Raw genomic sequence first — 24490 nt, 5'->3', positions numbered from 1 at the left:
CATAAGCCTACTGTATCCTTTCTGGGTTTTGTTATTTCGGAGGGCAAGATTCAGATGGATCCTGAAAAGGTGGCTGCAGTACGTGATTGGGCGGTGCCCAGTTGCCGTAAAGAAGTTCAGAGGTTTTTGGGATTTGCAAATTTCTATCGCAAGTTCATCCGAAATTTCAGTTCGGTCGCTGCGCCACTTCATAATGTAACGTCATCGCTACGTGTGTTCAAGTGGACACCGGAATGTGACGAGGCCTTTAAGATCCTAAAGCAACGGTTCACTACCGCCCCAGTGCTACTCCTTCCTGACCCCGCACGGCAGTTCGTTGTTGAGGTTGATGCATCCAATGTAGGCCTGGGAGCAATTCTGTCTCAGATGTGTCCCACAGACAAACGATTACATCCGTGTACCTTTCTTTCCCGTAAGTTGTCTGCCGCAGAATGTAATTATTGCATCGGCGATCAGGAGCTGCTTGCGGTCAAGGTGGCCTTGGAGGAGTGGCGATACTGGCTTGAGGGGGCACAGATACCATTCTTAGTCTACACTGATCATAAGAATTTGGCTTATTTACGTTCCGCAAAGCGACTAAACGCTCGCCAGGCTCGCTGGGCAATATTTTTCAGCCGATTCAACTTTGTGATCACTTACCGGCCCGGGTCAAAGAATGGTAAACCAGACGCCTTGTCCAGACAGTTTGATGACCCCAATGCTCCAACAGATCCCGGTAATATTTTTCCATCCACATGCTTTGTTTCTGCGATCACTTGGGACATTGAATCACGCATAAAGGCCTCACTTGAGAATGAAACCATACCTACCGAATGTCCTGTCGATTGTTTGTTCCGGTTCCTCTTAGGGGGGCAGTTATCGAGTGGGGCCATAGCAGTCGCTTTTCCTGCCATCCAGGTATTAAAAAGACTGTTTATTCTCCAACAGTGGTTCTGGTGGCCTTGTATGAGTAGGGATGTTACTGAATTTGTTAATGCCTGTCAGGCTTGTGCCATGCACAAGTCCTCCACTCGTCCTCCTTCTGGGTCATTACTGCGTCTGTCAATTCCTAGACAGCCCTGGACTCATATCTCCCTGGACTTTGTTACTGGACTACCCCCTTCAAGGGGACACACAGTAATTCTCACTGTTGTTGATAGGTTTTCCAAAATGTGTCATTTTGTGCCTTTGCCGAAATTGCCTTCTGCCAAGGAGTTAGCAGAACTAATGCTCCAACATGTTTTTCGTCTCCATGGGTTTCCACAGGACATAGTCTCCGACCGAGGTCCACAGTTCATCTTGGGATTTTGGAGGGAATTCTGCCGTCTCCTAGGGGCCACCTCCAGTCTCACTTCCGGGTACCATCCGCAGGCAAACGGTCAGTCAGAACGGTGTAATCAGGAATTGGAGAAAGGTTTGCATATTTTGTGCTCACAACATCCATCCACCTGGTCCTTACAATTGTCATGGATTGAATTAGCACATAACAGTTTACCGTCAGATTCTTCTGGGTATTCGCCTTTTCACGTGGTTTTCGGTCATCAACCTTCTTTGTTTACCCCCGCTGATCTGCAATCTCCGGTTCCGTCTGCCCTCAGTTTGATCGTTCGGTGCCAACGGACCTGGGAGCGGGCTCGGCGGGCGCTCGTCCGTTCTTTGGCTCTTTATAAAGCTGCTGCCGATTGCAGGCAGACGGATGCTCCGGCCTATACTGTTGGTCAGAAGGTGTGGTTGTCGACGCGTCACCTCCCGCTCTGTGGGGTTCCTCGTAAATTGGCGCCCAGGTTCGTTGGTCCCTTCCCCATAACTAAAGTCATCAATCCTGTTTCGGTTTGTTTTCGGTTACCTGCTTCCATGCGCATCCACCCCACGTTTCATGTTAGCCAGGTTAAGCCTTATCGGTCCAGTCCGCTGTGCCCTCCGGCCGTTCCCCCTCCTCCCGCCCAGTGGGTGGACGGGGGTCCGTTTTTTACGGTTCGCCGGTTGCTTGCTTCGCGCCGCCGGGGTCGCGGTCTCCAGTATTTGGTGGACTGGGAGGGTTACGGTCCCGAGGAGCGGTCCTGGGTTCCCTCCTGTTTTGTGTTGGACCCCGGTCTTATTTGTGCCTTTCATGCGGCTCATCCTGCGGCTCCTGGGCCGTCGGGGGTCGGCCCTTGAGGGGGGGGGGTACTGTCAGGCTTTGGGTCCTGTTTGCTGGTTTTGGTTTGCTTATATTGTTTTGTCTCTTGCTGGGGGGTTTTTCCTGTCTGGATCTGTCTGTCACTTTCTCTGTTGTCTGTGTTTTCTGGTTGTGTGTGTCCTTCTCCCTGGCCACTCCTTCTTTCTGGGGCGTTCCACACACACCTGCTCTCAATCTGTACCTCATCACCTGGGTGTACATAAGCTCCTTTGTTTGCCTCATTTCTTCGCCAGATTGTTGCGCCTTGTGCCTACTCTCCAGCTCTATATTGTATTCTTGTCCTGCCTGCTTCACGTGTGTTACGACTACCTGCCTGTATCCTCGACCACGCCTACTGCCTGATGTTTCTGTTTGTATCACTCTTGTTGGACTGCCTTTCCGTGTACTGAACCTCGTTTACTGTTTCAGTAAACTGCTGTGTCTTACAGAGCTTGTTGTCAGAGTCCTGCATTTGCGTCCAGCCTATTCCGCCCTTCAGACCTGACAATTTGAAGTATTTATTGCACAATACTGACACCATCTGGTGCCTTTACGTCAGTACTGCAGGGTGCTGTGGAGGGAAATCGTGCCATCTGTTGGTCACGATGCTGTACTACACGCTAATTAGGCATGAATGTGGAGCTTTTAAAACGTTGTATCCAAATCCTATCTTTGTGTCCTCGCTGAAACCTCTGCTTTTCATTGTTTTACTCCACAGCAGGAGGAATGTTTGGGCCACGTCCTTCTGCAGATGCCAAGCATTCTAACATCGACCCTGACAAAACTCTGATATTCCTGGAAAACAAACACTGGTCAATCAGAGGTGAATAAACGTTTACTACATCTATTGAAGACCGTTGATGACATTTATAGACATTACAAAAATGGATACTGTTAATAATGCAAGCTTTTGGGAAATAGACTTATACATAGTTGTTGTTCTTGCTGTGCTTTGTTTGCTTTGATAAATTACTGCATACTCCATACAATAGATTTCATTTTTAGCAGTTCAGCAGATCAATAAGATTTCTTTGAGGGAACATTGAGTCTGATTGGAATTGAGGGAAGCTTTAAGTTGAAACTTCTGCACAAACCCAGTAATGTTTTAAAAAATACATAAAGTTTCGGCTGTTTTGTTTGTTACTAAATGTCCAAAAGAAAAACTACCAGAAGTCAAGTTTGTTTTATTTTCAGTTTTGTTGAGAAACACTTTTCAAGTCAGTCTCCTTTTTAAAAGTAAAATCTGAATAGTTGTGGTCTTTATGACATCATCATTGTGCATCTGCTTTAATTCTCCCATAAACAGAAACTGCACGTTGATTTAAAACAAATAAACAAGCATTCAAACTTTTACGAATATTTAGATTTTCAATCAAACACTGTCAGTTGAAACCAGTCTGTGCTTAACTCGCTGCCTTTGGGCTCCTCTTCTTCTTTTTCTTCTGCACTGGCTTTTCCAAGGAAGTGGCAGCTTTGTTGGCTCCATGTTTTGGCGTTTCCTCTGATACCTGACTTGAATCGGGTAGCAGCTGCTGAACCTCTGGTGTGTCTTCAGGTTCTCTGAGAACTGTCTTCTCTGCTGATAGTTCTGGGTCTGCCTGTGGATCAACTTTGACAGGATCTGGTACAGATACCGGCTGCTGGACTTTCACGTTGTCAGCTTGGACCTCTGATGTGTCCTCAGGCTCTTGGAGCACGGTCTTCTCTGGGGGCGGTTCTGGGTCTGTCTGTGGATCAGCTTTGACAGGATCTGGTACAGATACCGGCTGCTGGACTTTCACGTTGTCAGCTTGGACCTCTGATATGTCCTCAGGCTCTTGGAGTACGGTCTTCTCTGGGGGTTGTTCTGGGTCTGTCTGTGGATCAGCTTTGACAGGATCTGGTACAGATACTGGCTGCTGGACTTTCACGTTGTCAGCTTGGACCTCTGGTGTGTCCTCAGGCTCTTGGAGTACGGTCTTCTCTGGGGGCGGCTCTGGGTCTGTCTGTGGATCAGCTTTGACAGGATCTGGTACAGATACCGGCTGCTGGACCTCCTCAGTCTCACTGATTTCCACTGATGGTGCTTCATGTTTTGATGTGGATTCAGAGTGTTCTTCTGATCTGGACCCATCTGGTTTCTGACCATCCTGGGCTGGAACAGAGTCTGCTGTTTCTGATTTGGTTTCTCCTGCTTCTTCAGGAGGACGATCCACTGATGAAGGTTTGCTTTTGAACTGGATGAATGCAGAGGCCATGATGTCTTCATCCAGGTGTACTTCGTCCTCAACCTCATTGTCGATGGAAGTGTCAAGTAATGAGGCAGCAAACAGCTGCAGCTTGGCCTGCTCCTCCTTGAGACGGGCCATGTCCTCCGTTAGGACTGAGTCCTCATCCTGGAGCTCCTGCACCTCTGGGGTTGGGAAAAGGAGCGATGTCCCGGCAGCCTCGGTGATGACTTTAGTTGGGAATGTTGCCTGGCGAACATCTTTGATCTTGTTGTAAAGTCCTTGTCTCTCATCTTGCAGCGTTCGACACAGCTTCTCTAGCTTCTGGATCTTCAGGACGAACAGGTCAAACTCCTTGGATTTCTCACTTCTCTGCAGGACACAGACACACACAGTCAAAGACGCAGCCAGACTCCTCACAGCAAGAACCACTTAATGCCCAAAAACATCCCAAAGTCACAGTTCAAAGAGGAATCTGTTCAAGAAGACGGATTCATGTATGTTTGTGTGCTTTGGGTCACTTTGGGTCACACACTAAAATAACAAAGAGGCCTGAATGAGAATTTGATGACACCTAGTAGCAGGTTTTTATACTGCAGCCCATCCAGTGTATGTTCTGAAAAAGTGCACGTGCCAGCTCTGCACAGTTTTTGATCAAATGGAGGTATCTTCATTTTTCAAGGGGGGGTTGCCTAGCACCGACCCTGAGGTGGGTTTTATTCTGTTTGATGTTTGATACTAACATCACTGTAAAGCTTGCAGAAACAGTGTGAATTTGTTTTTCATCAACTCAAGCTGGATAGCTTTAATTTGCCAGCGACCCCGGTTACCTGACTGAGCGTCTTTCACAGTCATTGGGCCAAACTTGAAATAACCATAAATCTTGTGTTTTGTTTTTGAAAACGTTCATGAGGTTGCTTGTGAGTTTTGATGAAATCCACTCGAGGTTATTTTAAGTGCACAGTCAAAGTCTGGAGTCTCGGATTGAAAATCAGTAAGGTCCAGATCACAGTCAGGGGATCACACGAACAAATGGACCCGAATCATGAACCCTAGAGTGAGCTTAGAACCTATGACTTCGACTCAGCGCTCCGCCCCTGCAGAATATCTGTTCAGAACTTTGATATGTTGTGCTGACAAACAGACCCAGTACCTCTTCAGTCATGTCAGTCAGAGCTTTGTTACAGTTCTCAAACCGCATCTTCCAGAGATCTGACTCTTTCTCAACTCTCTTCATCTTATCAGTCATCTGAAAAATGGAGAAATAAAAACTAATGATGGAAACATGTTGAGATTCAGGATTTAGTCTCAGTAAATCCACTTCAGGCCAAAGTTTGCTCACTTTTAAAAAAAAAAACAAAACAAAAATTGCTTTAATGTGACTAGTTAGTAACCAGATGATTAACTACTTAATGTCTGTTTAAAAGATGTTTGAAGGCATTCAGATGCAGACATCAAGCAAATCCATCATTTAACGAGCTGTCTGAGAAAATCAGGCGGGGGTGTCCGGATGGCCCGACTCGGATTTTGATCAAATTTTCACCAGTTACCCTTCAAATAGATTGATTAGCCATGGTGAAGTTAGTTTTTCATCAGACCAAATTTTACCCCATTTTTGGTCAATTCAAAATTTGACATCAAAACACTCAGAGAATCCGTTACATTAAAATATATAATAAAAATGGCCAACTTTGACAAAGTGATTTTCAAATCTGAGCACATGGTTAGAAAAATTATGCATGAGGCATCATCAGGAAGGCCCTGAACCTCTGTAAATCACTGTCCGTTCAGTGGTACTTTTCCTTACATTTCTATAATCAACACTTTTTGAATTTTATAGGCAGAAGCTTTTAGGTTGGCCCTAAAAGCTGGTGAGCGGGAAATTTGAAATTCATCATATATTAGTCAATATTTTCAATCAAATCAATCTATTTGAAGGGTAATTGGTGAAAATTTCATCAAAATCCGAGTCAGGCCATCCGGACACCTACATGGCCACCTGCATGATTTTCTCAGAGACAGCTCGTTATTCTATTTCTATTTCTACCTCATTTTCTTATGTCTTGTACTGTTACAGGTATTATTATTATTATTGCTTATCCTTGCACATGCTGTTTGATGAACATTTTCCTCTACTTGCACCCGTCTTGTGTGTCTTTTAAGAGCTGACGTAACGTGAATTTCTCCTCTGTGAGATCAATAAAGTTTATCTTATCTTAAATTCTGAATCATGCAATTATTCGTGACCAATTAAGTCAACTGATAAGTCAGTTAAGTAATTAGTTTTAAATGACTTTGAGACATGAGTGAACAAACCACAGCTCATTGATTCATGAAACTACATTTTTAAATTATTTACATAAGTAGATAAAACTTTGACAAATTATTTCTTCATTTACCATTAAAAAAGACAAAAACCAAACTGTTTCCCAGACTCTTGGTCACCACCAACCTCATTCATTTGCTGTTTAAAGCGGACGTAGATTTCGTTGCTCTTAGCCAGCGTCGCCTGAAACTCGTCAAACTTCTGAGCGTAGAGGGCCAACTGACGACAGACAAACAGATATCAGTGACGGACAAACAAGATGTCACATCTGACAAAACAAAGACATCTGGTTCCAGCAATGCATTCTAGTCCGGGTGCCGGACTGTGGCTGCCCACTGCCCCTAGTGGTTAGACTGTGTCTGCCAGTAATGAGGATGGTTAAATGCAGAGGACAATTTTAATTTTGTGTGTGTGTATGTATGTACAATGACAATAAAGACTCTATTCTGTTCTAGTCCTGATCCAACTGGCTCCAGCACATTAGTCCAGAAGGGAGCTCTTTAATCTCTTTAGGTGAAATTTCAAGTCATATTTTTTTTAGAAAATTCTTGCCCATTCCACCTTGAAGCTGGATAAGTGGTGATGCAGTTTCTCCAGCCACAAAGAATCCTATAACTCCTTCAGAGTTCTCTGGGTGTCTTAGTGGCTTTCCTCACTCATCTCCTTGCATGGTGAGAGCTGAACCTCCAGACAGATTTACCAGACAGTACCAGACTGTTTGTATTTCTTACAACCCCTGGCAATAATTATGGAATCACCGGCCTCGGAGGATGTTCATTCAGTTGTTTAATTTTGTAGAAAAAAAGCAGATCACAGACATGACACAAAACTAAAGTCATTTCAAATGACAATAATTGTGGCAGTCAGTAACGGTTACTTTTTTAGACCAAGCAGAGGGAAAAAAAAATACGGAATCACTCAATTCTGAGGAATAAATTATGGAATCACCCTGTAAATTTTCATCCCCAAAACGAACACCTGCATCAAATCAGATCTGCTCGTTAGTCTGCATCTAAAAAGGAGTGATCACACCTTGGAGAGCTGTTGCACCAAGTGGACTGACATGAATCATGGCTCCAACACAAGAGATGTCAATTGAAACAAAGGAGAGGATTATCAAACTCTTAAAAGAGGGTAAATCATCACGCAATGTTGCAAAAGATGTTGGTTGTTCACAGTCAGCTGTGTCTAAACTCTGGACCAAATACAAACAACATGGGAAGGTTGTTAAAGGCAAACATACTGGTAGACTAAGGAAGACATCAAAGCGTCAAGACAGAAAACTTAAAGCAATATGTCTCAAAAATCGAAAATGCGCAACAAAACAAATGAGGAACGAATGGGAGGAAACTGGAGTCAACGTCTGTGACCGAACTGTAAGAAACCGCCTAAAGGAAATGGGATTTACATACAGAAAAGCTAAACGAAAGCCATCATTAACACCTAAACAGAAAAAAACAAGGTTACAATGGGCTAAGGAAAAGCAATCGTGGACTGTGGATGACTGGATGAAAGTCATATTCAGTGATGAATCTCGAATCTGCATTGGGCAAGGTGATGATGCTGGAACTTTTGTTTGGTGCCGTTCCAATGAGATTTATAAAGATGACTGCCTGAAGAGAACATGTAAATTTCCACAGTCATTGATGATATGGGGCTGCATGTCAGGTAAAGGCACTGGGGAGATGGCTGTCATTACATCATCAATAAATGCACAAGTTTATGTTGATATTTTGGACACTTTTCTTATCCCATCAATTGAAAGGATGTTTGGGGATGATGAAATCATTTTTCAAGATGATAATGCATCTTGCCATAGAGCAAAAACTGTGAAAACATTCCTTGCAAAAAGACACATAGGGTCAATGTCATGGCCTGCAAATAGTCCGGATCTTAATCCAATTGAAAATCTTTGGTGGAAGTTGAAGAAAATGGTCCATGACAAGGCTCCAACCTGCAAAGCTGATCTGGCAACAGCAATCAGAGAAAGTTGGAGCCAGATTGATGAAGAGTACTGTTTGTCACTCATTAAGTCCATGCCTCAGAGACTGCAAGCTGTTAGAAAAGCCAGAGGTGGTGCAACAAAATACTAGTGATGTGTTGGAGCGTTCTTTTGTTTTTCATGATTCCATAATTTATTCCTCAGAATTGAGTGATTCCATATTTTTTCCCTCTGCTTGGTCTAAAAAAGTAACCGTTACTGACTGCCACAATTTTTTTTCCTGATTTCTTATAGTGTTTCTTAAAGCCAGAAAGTTGCCATTTGAAATGACTTTAGGTTTGTGTCATGTCTGTGATCTGCTTTTTTTCTACAAAACAACTGAATGAACATCCTCCGAGGCCGGTGATTCCATCATTTTTGCCAGGGGTTGTAATGACTGATGGAATTCACATGTTCATTCCCTGACTATCTCAAGCAAACATGTGAAAGGTAAAAATAATCTTTATATTTAGTTTGTCCAATTACTTATGGCCTCTAAAAATGGAGGGACCTTATATAAAAAGGTGTGTAATTTCTCAATGGTTAATGTGATATTTTTTACTAAAGCTGAATGTTTCATTTTTAACTCCATTATGATGGAGAACAAAAGCAAAATACTGTCCGAATACTTATGGATCTGACTGTATTCAGTCACGTGCAAAAACTAAGCATAATAGAAAACAAACTGAAAGAACGTGATGAAAGTTAAATATCCATCAATTAAAAGAAAAAAAGAGTTTTGTTCCAAATCACAGTGGAAGTTGAATGCTTAAGGGAATTAGTTCCATTTCTGTTCTTGTCTAAAATGCAAACAGACGCATTCTGCAGTCAGACTGAGGGAATGTGGACTTGAGGAGGAAATCTGTCTTTGTGGTGGTTTGGCTGCTTCGGTTCTGTGTATTCACCTGCGCCTGCATGACTGCCCCCTGCTCTGCGAGTGTCTGAGCCTGCAGCTTCCACTCAGCCGCCTGAACCAGTAACTGGTCAAACAGAACAGAGACACACATCATCAACACGCGTGTGCTTTACCTTCTTCTTCATGGCCAGCTCCTGCTCCTTCATAGCGAAGCAATTCTTTGTTTTGTCAATAGCCTCTCTGAGCAGCTACAGAGACGACAACACGTCATCACCACACGCCAGCTCAGCGTGTGCATGAGAAACACACGCATCATGATCATGAAGCTGCTGAATGAGACGTCTCCACACTCACGTATTCTTTCTCCCGCTTGTGTTTCTCCGTGGCGTCGGCGAGCAGCGCATTCGCCTGCTGCAGTTTGGCTTCAGTCAGTTTGTGCTGCAGGTCACGATGATGAGTGATTTTCTCCAAACTCTAAACGCACACGCCATGAATAAATCACTAAACTTTATAAAATAACACTTTCATCATTTCAAATCAGTACGTTCAGCAAAAAGCTTTACGGTTGGCGGGTCCTCAGACTGCGCACTAATTGATTTTGAACTAATGGGTTTTAGATCTTAAAACCTTCTTCACATAGGTGAGAACTGGTTAAACCAGTTTAAAACAGGTTCAAACTATTTTAAGAGTCAACCAGTTTAGACTTGGAGAGAAAACAGTTTACTGGACACTTCAAAACCAGCTTCACAGGTCAAGTTGAGACTGAACACTTTTGTTGTGTGGGCCGCTGAAGAGGAGGTACTGCTGGCCCACCACCACCAGAGGGCACCCTGCCTGGAGTGCGGGCTCCAGGCACAAGAGGGCGCTGCCGCCTCACAGGAGCAGCCGGGGTGACAGCTGACACTCATCACCTGTGACAGCTGTCACCACTCATCTGATCTGCATCGGTATATCAGCAAGACGGCATCTCCACCTCTTTGCCGAGATATCGTTCTACCTGAAAGGTAATATTCTCAGCCTGACTGCTTGATAGAAAGCCTTTTTTTGTGATTTTTGTGAGTGATAACAGACTTTTTCTCCAACGAGAGGTGGAGGTAGCTTCCCTGCCGTGCAGATTGCTGGGTGCAGACGCACCCACGTTTAATTGTTTCTTTGTTCCTCGCCAGCAGTACCAGGTCCGACACGCGGAGGCAGTGGCCACCTGGGAGTTCGGGACTTGGCGGCTCCAGTATTCCCGGGGTCTGGTGGCGGAGGAAATCGTGTGGTTCCGGTTCTGCTTTGGACAGGCGTCTCCTATCTTCGAGCCTGCCCACACGACACCTTGTAATTTGACCGCTGATCTATTGTGTAATCTGTTGTGTTTGTTGTGCACGTTCGCAACAGTAAAGTGTTGTTATTTGACCTATTCCATTGTCCGTTCATTTGCGCCCCCTGTTGTGGGTCCGTGTACTTACACTTTCCCAACAACTTTTTCTGGATTCTCCCAGTTTTACTTCACTGCTGGTTCAGAAAATCAGCCAATATGTCGTTTTAAAAGCACTTAACTCGTCTGTTGCTGCTCCAGTCAAATTAAAACACACGCACACTTTCTGTGACTTTGTTTTTTAACCAGGTTGAGCCAGTTTGCCATTTAAATCCAGTGTAAACTATTAACATTGTGGAAACCAGTTTAATCTGGTCAGTGACTGGTGTAAGAAAATTAAATTTTTTTCTAAAACGGACAAAACTATCCAGCGTTAGTTCGTTTATAACTCACTAAGATAAGTCACTCTGAGTTCGAAGTGAAACTAAAGCTGTTCAAATCTTGTTTCATCCAGATTAAAAGTGTTTGAATGGAGTTAAAAGCAGCTCATCAGTCTTAAATCTGAAAATATAAATGAACTCATTTCAAACTGGTTAACTGTTAACAAATTCAGAAGAAGTTCAAATTGTTCAGACCAGTTTTACAGCAGCTGGTCCAGTTTAATCCGGTTTGTGTTGCTGGTTAATGCTGCAGTTTTGAAAAGTGCTGGAAGTGTTGACCTCTGACCCCTCACCTCCTCCCTCAGCTCGCACTGGTTCATGAGGCCCTCCAGTTTTTCGGTCAGGTTGGCGTTTTCATGGCACAGGTTGGCGTTCCGGGTGCTTTGCTGGTCGATCTGAGCCTGGATCTCAGTCATGGTCTTCTGGAAGTGGGAGCTGATCTCCTTCCGCTTCTCCTCATCCTCCCTGCATCGCTGAACAGTCTCCTCCTGCAGGAAGCCAGCAGGAGTCACTTTTCTCTGTCATCACAAAGTCCTCAGCACAACCTCTGACAACCTTCTGTTTACATCAGGAGGTCAAAGGTGAAGTGGGTGGGTGTGTCATACGTACCCTCAGGACGCCGTAATGTGTCTGCAGCTCACGGCACAGAGCCTCCAGCTTCTTCCGAGCCTCGGCGCCACGGCGGCACTCGTCCGTCAGGAGGGACACCCGCCGCTGCAGGGCACAGCGCTGGTTCTTCTCTGAGTGCCGCAGTGTTGCCTACACACAGTCGAGGCTTCCATCAGAACACCCTGAATACCCCGCGGCACCACTTCCACCAAGTCCAAACACTTTTCTCCTTCTTGAGCCAGTTCAAACACGGTTTAAACAGCTTGAGATTTTATTTTGAGCAGTTTAAAAACAGTTTCTCCTGGATGGTTAATGTGTCATTTAAACTGGTATAAACAGGATCTATACCAGTTTGAAGCACTCTGTAGGTCCAACATCTTATCAAATAGGAAATCAAAAGGTCAGTTTGTGAGATCTTGACCAGCCTTTCTTAAAGAGTGGTCCGTGGACCGCTGGTGGGCGGTGAGTGTACTGGTAAAATACCACATTTTAAATATCATCATATTCTAACTTCAGTGTTTCTCAGACGGTTTAAAAATGACTGGACAGTCTGATAGTCGTGTACATGTAACTGAGGAGACAGTTGTCAATATTAGCTTGTAGTCTTTCTGAGTAGGAAGCAGAGCTTTGGGAGAGTCAGGTGGTCTGTGAGATGTTTTTATCGGTTAGGTTTGAGAAACACTGATCTAGACAGACAAAAACACAAGCATTACTGATGTTCCCGCTGAGCCTTGGGTATAAAAACCAAAGCGAGACATATAACGTACATGAAAATATGGACACCAGAGGAAAAGACTCACCAGTTCCGTGTACTTGTGGAGGAGGTCTTCTAATTTCTCCTCTGGGGACGACAACGAGTTCAGACTTTGTGTCATGACAGACACCTCTGTGGAGACAGACGCCTTATCAATAAAGGGTTGAAAATAATATTTAGGTGTAAATTTATTTTAATTTGGACAAGTTCGCCTGAGGAGGCGAAACACTGACCAACATCGACATTGAGTTTTTATGGTTGAGTTTTCATCAACATGATATTTCTTATATACAACCCCTGGCAAAAATGATGGAATCATCGGCCTCGGAGGATGTTCATTCAGTTGTTTAATTTTGTAGAAAAAAAAGCAGATCACAGACATGACACAAAACTAAAGTCATTTCAAATGGCAACTTTCTGGCTTTAAGAAACACTATAAGAAATCAGAAAAAAAGATTGTGGCAGTCAGTAACGGTTACTTTTTTAGACCAAGCAGAGGAAAAAAATATGGACTCACTCAATTCTGAGGAATAAATTATAGAATCACCCTGTAAATTTTCATCCCAAAAACTAACACCTGCATCAAATCAGATCTGCTCGTTAGTCTGCATCTAAAAAGGAGTGATCACACCTTGGAGAGCTGTTGCACCAAGTGGACTGACATGAATCATGGCTCCAACACGAGAGATGTCAATTGAAACAAAGGAGAGGATTATCAAACTCTTAAAAGAGGGTAAATCATCACGCAATGTTGCAAAAGATGTTGGTTGTTCACAGTCAGCTGTGTCTAAACTCTGGACCAAATACAAACAACATGGGAAGGTTGTTAAAGGCAAACATACTGGTAGACCAAGGAAGACATCAAAGCGTCAAGACAGAAAACTTAAAGCAATATGTCTCAAAAATCAAAAATGCGCAACAAAACAAATGAGGAACGAATGGGAGGAAACTGGAGTCAACGTCTGTGACCGAACTGTAAGAAACCGCCTAAAGGAAATGGGATTTACATACAGAAAAACTAAACAAAAGCCATCATTAACACCTAAACAGAAAAAAAACAAGGTTACAATGGGCTAAGGAAAAGCAATCGTGGACTGTGGATGACTGGATGAAAGTCATATTCAGTGATGAATCTCGAATCTGCATTGGACAAGGTGATGATGCTGGAACTTTTGTTTGGTGCCGTTCCAATGAGATTTATAAAGATGACTGCCTGAAGAGAACATGTAAATTTCCACAGTCATTGATGATATGGGGCTGCATGTCAGGTAAAGGCACTGGGGAGATGGCTGTCATTACATCATCAATAAATGCACAAGTTTATGTTGATATTTTGGACACTTTTCTTATCCCATCAATTGAAAGGATGTTTGGGGATGATGAAATCATTTTTCAAGATGATAATGCATCTTGCCATAGAGCAAAAACTGTGAAAACATTCCTTGCAAAAAGACACATAGGGTCAATGTCATGGCCTGCAAATAGTCCGGATCTTAATCCAATTGAAAATCTTTGGTGGAAGTTGAAGAAAATGGTCCATGACAAGGCTCCAACCTGCAAAGCTGATCTGGCAACAGCAATCAGAGAAAGTTGGAGCCAGATTGATGAAGAGTACTGTTTGTCACTCATTAAGTCCATGCCTCAGAGACTGCAAGCTGTTAGAAAAGCCAGAGGTGGTGCAACAAAATACTAGTGATGTGTTGGCGCGTTCTTTTGTTTTTCATGATTCCATCATTTTTTCCTCAGAATTGAGTGATTCCATAATTTTTTCCCTCTGCTTGGTCTAAAAAAGTAACCGTTACTGACTGCCACAATTTTAAGACCTGTTCCAAATGGAGGCTAGCTGGTATCGTATTAGCAAGACGTGTCCCATTATCCATTATTAGAAAATCATGCTGGACGTGAACACTTCCAAAAACGGATCAGTTCACAAAAAGTTGAAAGACACAACTGGATTCAACAGAAAGTTTTCCATCACATAAAAATGTTACCGTTACCTGGGTGTGATACTCAGACTAATTAGCATGACTTGTTAGCATAGAATAGAAACTTTGTTATTGCACAGATACATGTGCTTATGAAAAGCTGTTAAATATCTAATAGTTAGAAATAAATAGAAATGTGTGACTATTTTGCCTTATTTTAGCTGATAAAAGTTTATAATTTGTTGGTTTGCAGAAATTGATATGTGAGTCAGGATTTAGTTAAATAGGTTTCAGAAAGAAAACAAAACTTCTTGGGACACTATGAAGTTTTTATTCTTATTAAAATTGTTAGTTGATTAGGTTCAGTAATGAAATGGGGAAATCATAGTTGATTGTTGGTGGAATACAAAACACTGTGTACCCGATTGATTATGCATGATCAGTCACAGTCCAACATATTTTAGTTAAATTAGCTTGAGTGGGTTTCACCTGTCTCCACAGTAAGAGTGATGTCATCAACTGTCTGTGCCTTCGTTTCCGTCTCTGCATCTGCGGTGCCCTGAAACATTAAGAAAACCATCTTCATTAGTGGAGAGCTCGTATTTCATCATCTGTTTGTTCAAACCCAGACGTTCTGTGCAAAATTCTCATTTTGAAACTTGGACAAAACAAATTCGCGTCAGTGGCCAGCTGTGAGTCGTCGACATATTGCTGAGTCACCATTTGTTCAATGTGGAGACGCTGTCATGTTAGCTAGTGGTGTTGCATAACACAACTCAGCTCTGCTGCAGTATAAATATTATTCACGTTATTAGCGTGTTGTCCGTGGGGATCCACGGGCTCTAGATTGGGTCGTGTTTATAAAATAAGTAGCTGACATTTTTCAAGGGTGGGAATAAATTATGCAAAGTTTCTATTGTGAGTTGGAATGGTGTGTGAGTCCAGAATGTTTTTAGAACCTTAGACCCCAACCGTTTTTAGAAGAACTCAACCCTTTTATTTCTTGTTAATTATATAATTTTTTAATGTTAATTTACCATTTTAATGGATTTATAAATGTTTAGGTTCTTGTTATATACGTATACATTATTATTATAATTATTATTACTTGTGTTTTGTTGTTTGATTTTTAAATGGACCACAAATGGAAATAAGTTTTACTTTCTTGTGTCATCCATGTATTTTTAATGTATTTACAGTTATATTATGTACTTACATTGAACTTACTAAATAAAATCACGCACATACGCAGACACTACTTCACTTTTAATATAAGAGATAAGACTTTATTGATCTCACAGTGGAGAAATTCACGTTACGTCAGCTCTTAAAAAAACACACAAGATGATTGCGAGTAGAAGAAAATGTGCATCAAACAGCGTGTGCAAAGATAAGTAATAATAATACTTGTAACAATACAATAAAATAAGAAAATGAGGTAGAAATAGAATATATATATATATATATATATATATATATATATATATATATATATATATATATATATATATATATATAAACATGATTGGAATTAAAAAATAGGAGCATCTTATTTACAATATGTGAAGTGGAATTTAGATGTGATAAGGCGACACTAGTGCTGGGATTTGTAAACAAGTTGTTATTGCACGTGATTTGTGGACATATTATTGCATGTGGTTATTTCACAGTGTTATTGTACACCCTGACAGCAGCAGGGAGGAATGACCTGTGGTATCGTTCCTTCCAGAATGTAAATATCAATGCCCATTGTTCACTGCTGTTAGCTAATATTCCTAATTACTCCAAAAATATTAGTCCTATCAAATTTATGTTTTTGCAGCATTCATCCTTGACCCAAAATACATAAATATACCAAATGGCAAATGTCAGCTCTCCCCAGTTTGTCCGTGATCAAAGCCATACGCACGCACATGTACATGTACACAGACGCCACTTAGCTTTTAATATATAGATGATTAAGTCTGTAGGCTAACAAGAGAAACAGTGACAACACAACACTAATAAAACATAAACAATAAAATTGTATTTTGCCACAGGTAAAATTTTTCCGTTCATTTATCAACAGTAATTTGAAGGCAGAAAATTAGTGTTGAACAATGTGTCAGCATTATTTTTTAGTTTCATAATTTATTAACTGAATGTGAGAAATTCTCTTCAAAATAAAAGTTGCATTTTACACATTTTGTTTGAAGTGAGACCAAATCTCTTCTGTGTACCTGCTCCAGAATGTTGGTGGTTGAGCTCCTGATGATGTCCTCCAGTCGCTGGTGGAACTCCTTCATGGGGTCAGAGGGCTCAGAGGCCCCAAAAGTCAAAGGTGGAGACACCATTGCTGCTGCCATTTGACTGTCAGGACTCTGATCACCCATGGAAGAGGAAGTGGCACCAGGCTGCATCAGAACCTCGACTGGCTTCACCGAGGTTTCCATCATCAGAGAGCTGGAGGTCAGAGACACAACATGCCTCAGTCTGCCGCGCATATGTCAGTGTGAACGTGCCGCACGGTCCGCCACGAGTATCACTGTGAACGCGCCGATTCAGTAGATTCTCACAAATCCAACAAGACCAAGCATTCATGATATTCACACTCTTAAGGTTATGAAATTGGACTATGTGAGGATTTGTGAGAATCTACTGAATCTACTGGTACCTTGTTTCCCATGTAACAATAAGAAATATACTCAAAACCTGGATTAATCTTTTTAGTCACATAGCACTACTATTATTCTGAACACTACTGTGTGTGTTTAAGTCGTGTAAATCCAGCAGACTTTTTTTTCACTGCTTCGGGGACGTCACTTTGTTGATGATTCAAAATGAAAATACATTTAGAAGCTTTTTAAACATGAACTTGTGGAGGAGCTCTGAATGATCACTGCAGGTGTTTATGTCATCACACAAAGGATGGATACACATTTTGCTCGTGTTGTTGTGGAAAGAGGAGTATTATCAGCTGTTGGGTTAAATTTAGCCTCCTGATCCAAACGCCGTCACGCAGACAGCTGTAGGGCTGCGGCTGAATTTAACCCCGTCCAAATATGGTTAGAAACCACATCCTGCTGCTGCAAACAACACCGTCAATGAACAAACAAAAGAAACAGCAGCAGAAATAATATAATCTAAAGTGCAGCAGTAACTGCCCGAAAATGTACGTCACATGATCACTTTCACACACATGACGGCAAACAAACACAGCAAATGTTCTGTTTCCAACCAAACCAAGAAGTCAGTAAGATTACTGAGTGACCGTGTGGCGTTCAGGAGCAGCTGATGAATAAAACACGACATTCAGCACAAACTCTGAGTACACACACAAAAGTACCACATTTAACTGTATCGATCTGCAAACAATTTATCAGTTAATTATTTCCAACATAATAAACAAACATTCAAAGCCTTTTCTGCTACCACACTGCAAATTCCTGTGTTATTTGAAGGCATCAGTCAGAATGAGGGAGAAAAATGATTTTCTCTCAAACTGTTTATGAAACACATTAAAACGCTCAAATAATAAACATACTGATTTTATTTAAAACACCTCACACAGAGGTTGTCTTGACAACCGTTCACAAAATGTCCTCAAATTGAAACTTTTGTAATTCAGCATTAATTCCATATAAAAACAAAGAAATAAAGATGTTTCACTGAGTCTCATCACTGCTTCAGATTTAAAGAGGCACAAATTAAGTCAAGAAAAACATTGACAGTGACACGATGGAGTTCAGTAAACCAGTCAATTAGCCAATCAGTCTCATCAGCTAAATGTCTCTCAGAGTTGACAAAAATACAGATTTAAAAGTCTGATTCAACTGGTTAAATCTTGGTTAACTCAAGTAAGACATCTGGTTGAAACTAGTTTAAATCCTTCTGTGGTTCTCCTTGTAGAACCGTGAACATCATTTTAATGGTTTTTGACATGAGTATAAAACCAGTTTGATTTAAAACAGTTTGATTCAAAATGAGTCTGGAAGCAAATCTTTGACAGAAAATCTGAAATGAGTTTTTTTGATATCCTGCAACCAAACAAACTGCTTTGGTGAGCATCAGGTTTAAACGTAGAGGAGTTTTAACTTTGGAAAAAGAAGCAAATCGTCACATTTGAGAAGCCGTAAGAGTTTATTTGATTATTTAAAATGGTTTATTACTTTAGTTATATGTCTGTCATTTAACAGATTAGTTAACTCGTTATTTCAGCTTGAACTAACTGCTACAATTCAAACTTTACTTTTCTGGTTCAAAGGTGTGGAAAAGGAATGAATCTCAGAGGTGGAAGAACTATAAAAGTGTTAATTATTATCTGTGTAGAGAAAAGGAAATTGTCTTACCAAGACCTGTGAAGTAGCTTGTGTGTGTTCTGACGGAAGCAGCAACAGCTGAGCCCCAAAATAACCCGACAGGCTCGCGCTCAGTAATGTGAGGACACCTGACAGCGTGCAGAAAGGCCGGTGCCTTTAATAAGTGCTCACTGCTTTTCACCTTTTACCTGCTTTATGACGTCACAGATGAATTTACAACACAATGTGCACCTTCATGCAAAATTATTGAACTCAAAGTAAAACTGGATCTCTCGGACAGAAATACAAATTTAAAGCCCAGAACAAGGGCCAGCTTTAAGAATCGGTGTTCCGTAAGCATGGAGCCAAACCCGGGTCTGGACTCTGCTGGTTCAGAGTTTGGATGTGGGTCTGTGCTGATTGGGTGATCCTGATGACATCAGCGTGGGTTGACCCCAGAGTCGCAGCCGGCTGATGCCGCCATCCGGGGCGATGACCAGGCGAATGTGAGTGATTGGCCGTCTCAGCATTAACTCTGCCCCTCGGTAGTGATGTCTGTGATGAGGATGAAGCTGCAGCACAGACAGAGACTTTGCAGTGATACAAAGATTGTTTTGGTTGCTTAATTAACTATTAAAAGTCATTATTTTCAGCTCAAATGAGTCACCAAAAAATCATTATATGAAGGAAAGGTAATTGCACTATTTTGTTTTACATTGATGATCAAAAGTATTGGTGTCTCTTGAAACAGATTTTCCTCCATCAGAACAGGATTAGTTTGTTTATTTTTGGTCCTACTACTCTGTGGCCCTGGGACCTTCAGGTCACTGTCCTTATTCTGTTTTCTTCCATTGGTTTCCTTCTTCTTTGATCTTGCACTTGTTTTTCTTGCCTTGTTACGGTTCCACCCTTTGACAGCTGTCATGGTTTGCTGTAAGGTCTGCATGACAGTCTGGTCATGGTAAGAGAACATCAGCTACCACATGGTCTCCAGAAAAACTCCGGTCATGATCCATCATGCAGTTGCCGCAGTGTTGAGAAGGTTAGGGCTACGCCAATGTTACATTTGGCCAAGGACACGTCCACACTTCACCTTGTTGCATCAGATCATTTATTATTTTGGAGAAATGTGGATGGACTGTAGTGTGCCTGGGTGGTTGTCATCCAGGACCCAAAGCATTTCCATAGAGTGGTGGATGTGGTGGCACATGGCACCAGCGATTGCTCACAAACCTGACCTGCTAACACGGGTGGGCAGCGAGGTCCGAGACACTGCAGGTTTTCCTTGGTACCAGTAACCTCAGCAGGTGATTTCATGAATGATCGTTAATGTAGAAGCTCATCAACAGCCCACCAGCTGAGGTGATTGATTACAAGGAAAACCTGCAGTGTCTTGGCCTTTGTTGCCCACCCCTGGTAAATGATCATGTGACTTCCCCAGGGATGGTGATAAATGACATCACAGGCATAGTGCTCATACTTTTTGTGATGGAAGCAGCAGATCCCATTTCCCAGCAGAACAGCTGGTCCAGAGGCACTGATCTTCCTCCTCTGGAGTCAAAGTGCATGCCTCGATCCTGCAGGAGTCTGGGTAGTTACCTGGATGGAAACACGTGTTCTGTTGGCTTCTGTGGTTAAAGTTGTGGGAAAAGTGGTTTGAAAAAAAGATGAGATGATTGACCTTTGAAGTGGCTGGTGTCGACCTCGATGCTGTTGATCACGCCACAGTGACCGAGCCGAAACACCGCCCACTCTGAGCCGGGTACCTGCAGGATCCCACGCTCGTCCACCTGCAGGACGCTCAGCACAAACAGCCACAGCGATGAGAACATGAGTCATGACGTGATGCTGCCTTTAATTCAGTGGACAGTAGATTTAAAGTAATCAGTGAAAGTCAGTAAACTGATCAAAGTGACTCAGAGTCAGTTTAATGACCAGCTGTCTGAGGCGCCCCTTAGGGCTGATGAAATACACCACATTGATGAAACAACATTTGGTCTTATATCGATAATAGAAAGGCAAGAAAAGCAGGCTTGAGTCCAGAAGGTGACAGGTTCAAATCTCTGAGCAGACAGGAAGTATGGTCGGGGAAGGTGAATAAGCTTAAGTCATTCTCATGACCAACTGTAAGAGGCCCTTGAGTAAGGTCCTTACTCTCTAACGTGCTGCTTGTGCGCAGTACAACTCATGGCAGCATGCTGACGCGTGTGTGTTTGCGTGCATGTGTGTGCGCGTGTAAAATATCTTTGTCAAGCGCTTTAAGCATTTGCATCAAATGGTAAAAGTGTGATAGAAATATAATGACATATTAAAACTGATCTTGTAATCATGGTGATGGTATCTGGAGAATCAACCTTCAGTTCTTTGGGTCGGTCCAGTTGGCGGGCCGTTTCCCATCCATCCGCCATGTTGACAGCAGAGCCGAGACCTGTGAACACAGCAGACTCATCTTCTCCTTTTTTGTGTGTGTGTGTGTGTGTGTGTGCAGGTGAGAAGTGCTGTCAGTGTCTGCATAAAATGGAAAAACACTTGAGCGTTGTCGTCCTTTTGCTGTTTAAGAAGATGGTTATCTAAGTGTCCCACCAATCACATTGCGTGGATGTCCAAAGTGGGCGTCACTGTAGCTCAGGCAGACTCCACCATTAGTCAGTGCCACCAAGTCGATGTCCTGGTGGGCGGAGACTGATGACCAGTCTCTCTGTCCGACACCATACACTCTCAGTCTTGCAATCCCACCATCTGACCACACAGAGACGAACACAGCGACAGTATCACCTGTGTACGTGGGTTTTGAACAGGTGTGTGTGTGTGTATACCTACCTGGGTACATGTTGAGGCGCAGGTGTGTGACTCTGTGGGGGAAGTTGACATGGAAGTAGTTATGGCAGCTGTCGGAATAACCAGGTTTCAGCTGTGACACGCCCAGCAGCGTTGGCCACGCCTCTGAGCCCAGCTGTCAATCATCCACATTGTTGTCAAAGATCTGTGCCTGACAGTGTCTGTTGCAACTTGATGACTGTTAAGGTGACCAGCTGATTAGCAGCGTTACCTTAGCGATGGCCTCAGTCTCACTGACTGTCGCGGCCATGCCGGTTCGATCTCCTGTGAGGGTGATGGTGGGCGGCTCATCTGGTGATGGACAATGTGACATCATCCCACATAGACAGTGTCAGACTCTGATCCAGAACAGATCCATGAAAAATCTGACTGTGAGTTCAGTCCTGATGACAGAACCTCTGATCCTGATCCCCGTGGATCGGCTCACAGTTCTTACCGAGACAGGTGGCCTGGATGGAGACGTAGGGGGCGTGGTTTCCAGTGAAGAAGGAGGTGTCCACATCAAATCCATATATCTGCCCAGGTATGCCCAGCTGGACCACACACCAGTCATGACCTTCAAAAACAAAACAAAAAAGCCAAATGTTTGTGTCAGAAAGGAAAAATGTTTTTAATGTTTGAAATATTCAATTCTTTTATTTGAATATGGGACATGAACCAGGTTTCCTCTTTCTCCTAGTCTCCCATCCGTCCATCCACTTTCCAAAGGCAGTGAACGCCAAAGGGTCAAAGTGCGGAGGATCCCTCTGTGCAGACACACAGACACCATGAAGAAATATCAAAATATTCAGTGTGAACAATTGGACAGAAAAACTGTGTTCATGAAAAAAAAAAACTTAAAAAAAAAAAACTGGAGAAGAAACTTCTTGGTCTCAATTTTAGTTAAATATAAAAGACAAAATAATGGATCATATAAGATGGCTCATTTCCTGTCTTGTGCACTTATTATTTTCATGCACAGTTTTGAAATAGCAGTTTGCTGAGACTCATTTCTGTGCCCATGGGAGTGTTGGTCAAAAAAAGAGGCATGGTCAGGTGTAGCGTGAGCATGTTATCCATCAGAGAAAAGTGTTACGTTTAAAATCCAGTGCTGTTTTTCCTTATTTTGTAAGCGCAACACTGACACACACCTTAAATAAGTGGGTTCACAATGCACATATACTCTGCCTGCACATATCATCACCAGTCAGTGTATTACAGTCGCTATAGTTAATGTTTTTTTTTAAAACCCAGCATGCAGGTTCCTCAGTGCTGAGGACCCCAGTGGCTCCAAAAGGACAAGGACACGTCCATGTTTCACCTGGCTGCAGCAGATAGATGATGTCTTTGTGGAGGTGCGGGGTGGACCTGTTTGTCTGTCTGGGTCTTTCCTCAATTATTTATCTTCCAGTGGTAAGCTGAAAGTACTTGTTTAGTGAAAACAATTAAATGCGTACCTTCAGCAGGTTGACAGCAGGAGCGAACCATTCGTCTGTAGCAAAAATAACCTGCAGCAGAAAACTACAGTGTCACAAATTACAGTTAAATTGCACCATCAAAAGAAACTGAGGGGGAGAGTTTGTTTAATTAACTAACATTAATTTAGCATTAATAAAAATAATTTTAAAATGACAATTTGTGAACATGTATTACTTTTTACATGACACCTGAATAGATCGTTGTCATTTGATTGGTGGATCTTGTGCTACTTGACCTTCATTTTTTGTCCCATTGCAGACTGTTGTCACCAGTGTGCATTTTTGGTACCATCTGTGTATCTTTCTGCCATTGTTTTGGCACTGTTGCACATCTCTATGACTACTCTACTTGCTTGACACGTAAAATGCTTCCATGATATGAGGAAATTAAATCCAGCAGCCGCAGTCTTCCTGAGGACATCTTTCACGGCTGTTGAAGCTCTTTCAGATGAAGAATTGGAGAAGTTCTTGTCATGATTTTTGTTGTATTGAAGGAAGCAGTCATGTTTCTCGATTCCAGATCACGTTTCACTAAAAGCTCATCAGCGCATCATCTCCCGCTGTGGCTGAACTCAGCGGTGTGTCAGCCAGTCCTGCAGGGCAGAGTGAACTGCTGGGTCCCCCAGCCCTCCACTTTCTCCTCTGAGAGGAAAAGGCTGTGTCATTTTAAATAAAATATCTATTGAGGTGTCATATAAAACAAATAGATGTTTATGAGCACAGTGGTCAGAATATTTGCATGCTTTGAAAGTTGGAACACACACCCATTCCACGAGGCTCCAGCTTTCAATGCATGGAAATATTCTGACTGCTGAGCTCATAAACATCGGTTATTTGTGTCAGGCAAATGCTATTTTGTTTGCATTTACTTTCTGGCAGGATTTGGGACTTACTCTCCCGCTGACACTCTCACAGGCCAGGTCGTTGAACTGCAAGAAGTCTGGTTCTGCCGAGGCCCGGCTGGCTGCTGGTCTCTGTGCCATGCTCTGACTGTGGATCTGGTTTAGTTTGAAGGCAAATATTGGTGAACCCGTTTGTTCTGAGCCTGACACCTGCAGCACAAAGTCCACCAGCTGCTCAGTCACTGACACCAACCTGTTGATTTTTGATAAAGCGCACGCGTCTCTGTAGAAGATAATTAACTACTGGTTCTGTGTTCATGTGTTTTAAATCTGTGGTGATTCCACCCACTCTGAAGCTCGTGAACGATGTCATCGATTATCTTCTTGCAGAGCGCATCATTCTGCAGAGATGGTGCTTAAAGCTCCAAACCACCTGTAGCTTTGATTTGATTGTTTATTTAGTCCCCATGGGGGCAATTCAGGTGCAGTCAGCAGTAAAAAATTACATTACATTCATAAAAACACATCATACAAGTTC

At 42.6% G+C, this 24490-nt stretch overlaps 2 protein-coding genes across 5 annotated transcripts; both read right to left on the bottom strand.

The window, feature by feature from the left end:
• Positions 1-3337: 3337 nt before the first annotated feature.
• Positions 3338-18962, bottom strand: LOC117503275 (beta-taxilin-like). Of its 4 annotated transcripts, XM_034162487.1 has the most exons (12): positions 18867-18962; positions 16758-16980; positions 15028-15097; positions 12660-12745; positions 11860-12009; positions 11544-11738; positions 9862-9981; positions 9681-9755; positions 6797-6889; positions 5498-5593; positions 4171-4716; positions 3790-4040 (listed from the first exon to the last, which is right to left on the bottom strand). In XM_034162487.1, exons 2-12 carry the CDS (start codon positions 16971-16973, stop codon positions 3915-3917), a joined length of 1773 nt encoding a protein of 590 aa, XP_034018378.1. In that variant the 5' UTR covers positions 16974-16980; positions 18867-18962; the 3' UTR covers positions 3790-3914. The 4 variants fall into 4 exon arrangements, with proteins under 4 accessions (XP_034018376.1, XP_034018375.1, XP_034018377.1 ...); XM_034162485.1 differs by having other exon boundaries at positions 3338-4716; positions 11860-12005; positions 12656-12745; XM_034162484.1 differs by having other exon boundaries at positions 3338-4716.
• Positions 18963-19109: 147 nt separating this feature from the next.
• Positions 19110-24131, bottom strand: allc (allantoicase). The gene is made up of 11 exons (XM_034162488.1): positions 24004-24131; positions 23090-23140; positions 22312-22399; positions 22090-22209; positions 21865-21944; positions 21636-21768; positions 21399-21554; positions 21170-21243; positions 20497-20605; positions 20296-20414; positions 19110-19387 (listed from the first exon to the last, which is right to left on the bottom strand). The coding sequence occupies exons 1-11, from the start codon at positions 24091-24093 to the stop codon at positions 19208-19210; spliced, it is 1200 nt and encodes a 399-aa protein (XP_034018379.1). The 5' UTR covers positions 24094-24131; the 3' UTR covers positions 19110-19207.
• Positions 24132-24490: the final 359 nt, after the last annotated feature.

The sequence above is a fragment of the Thalassophryne amazonica genome, chromosome 21 (genome assembly GCF_902500255.1).
Source record: "Thalassophryne amazonica chromosome 21, fThaAma1.1, whole genome shotgun sequence".
NCBI classification, from domain to species: Eukaryota; Metazoa; Chordata; class Actinopteri; order Batrachoidiformes; family Batrachoididae; genus Thalassophryne; species Thalassophryne amazonica.
This window is presented reverse-complemented; position numbering and strand designations above follow the sequence as displayed.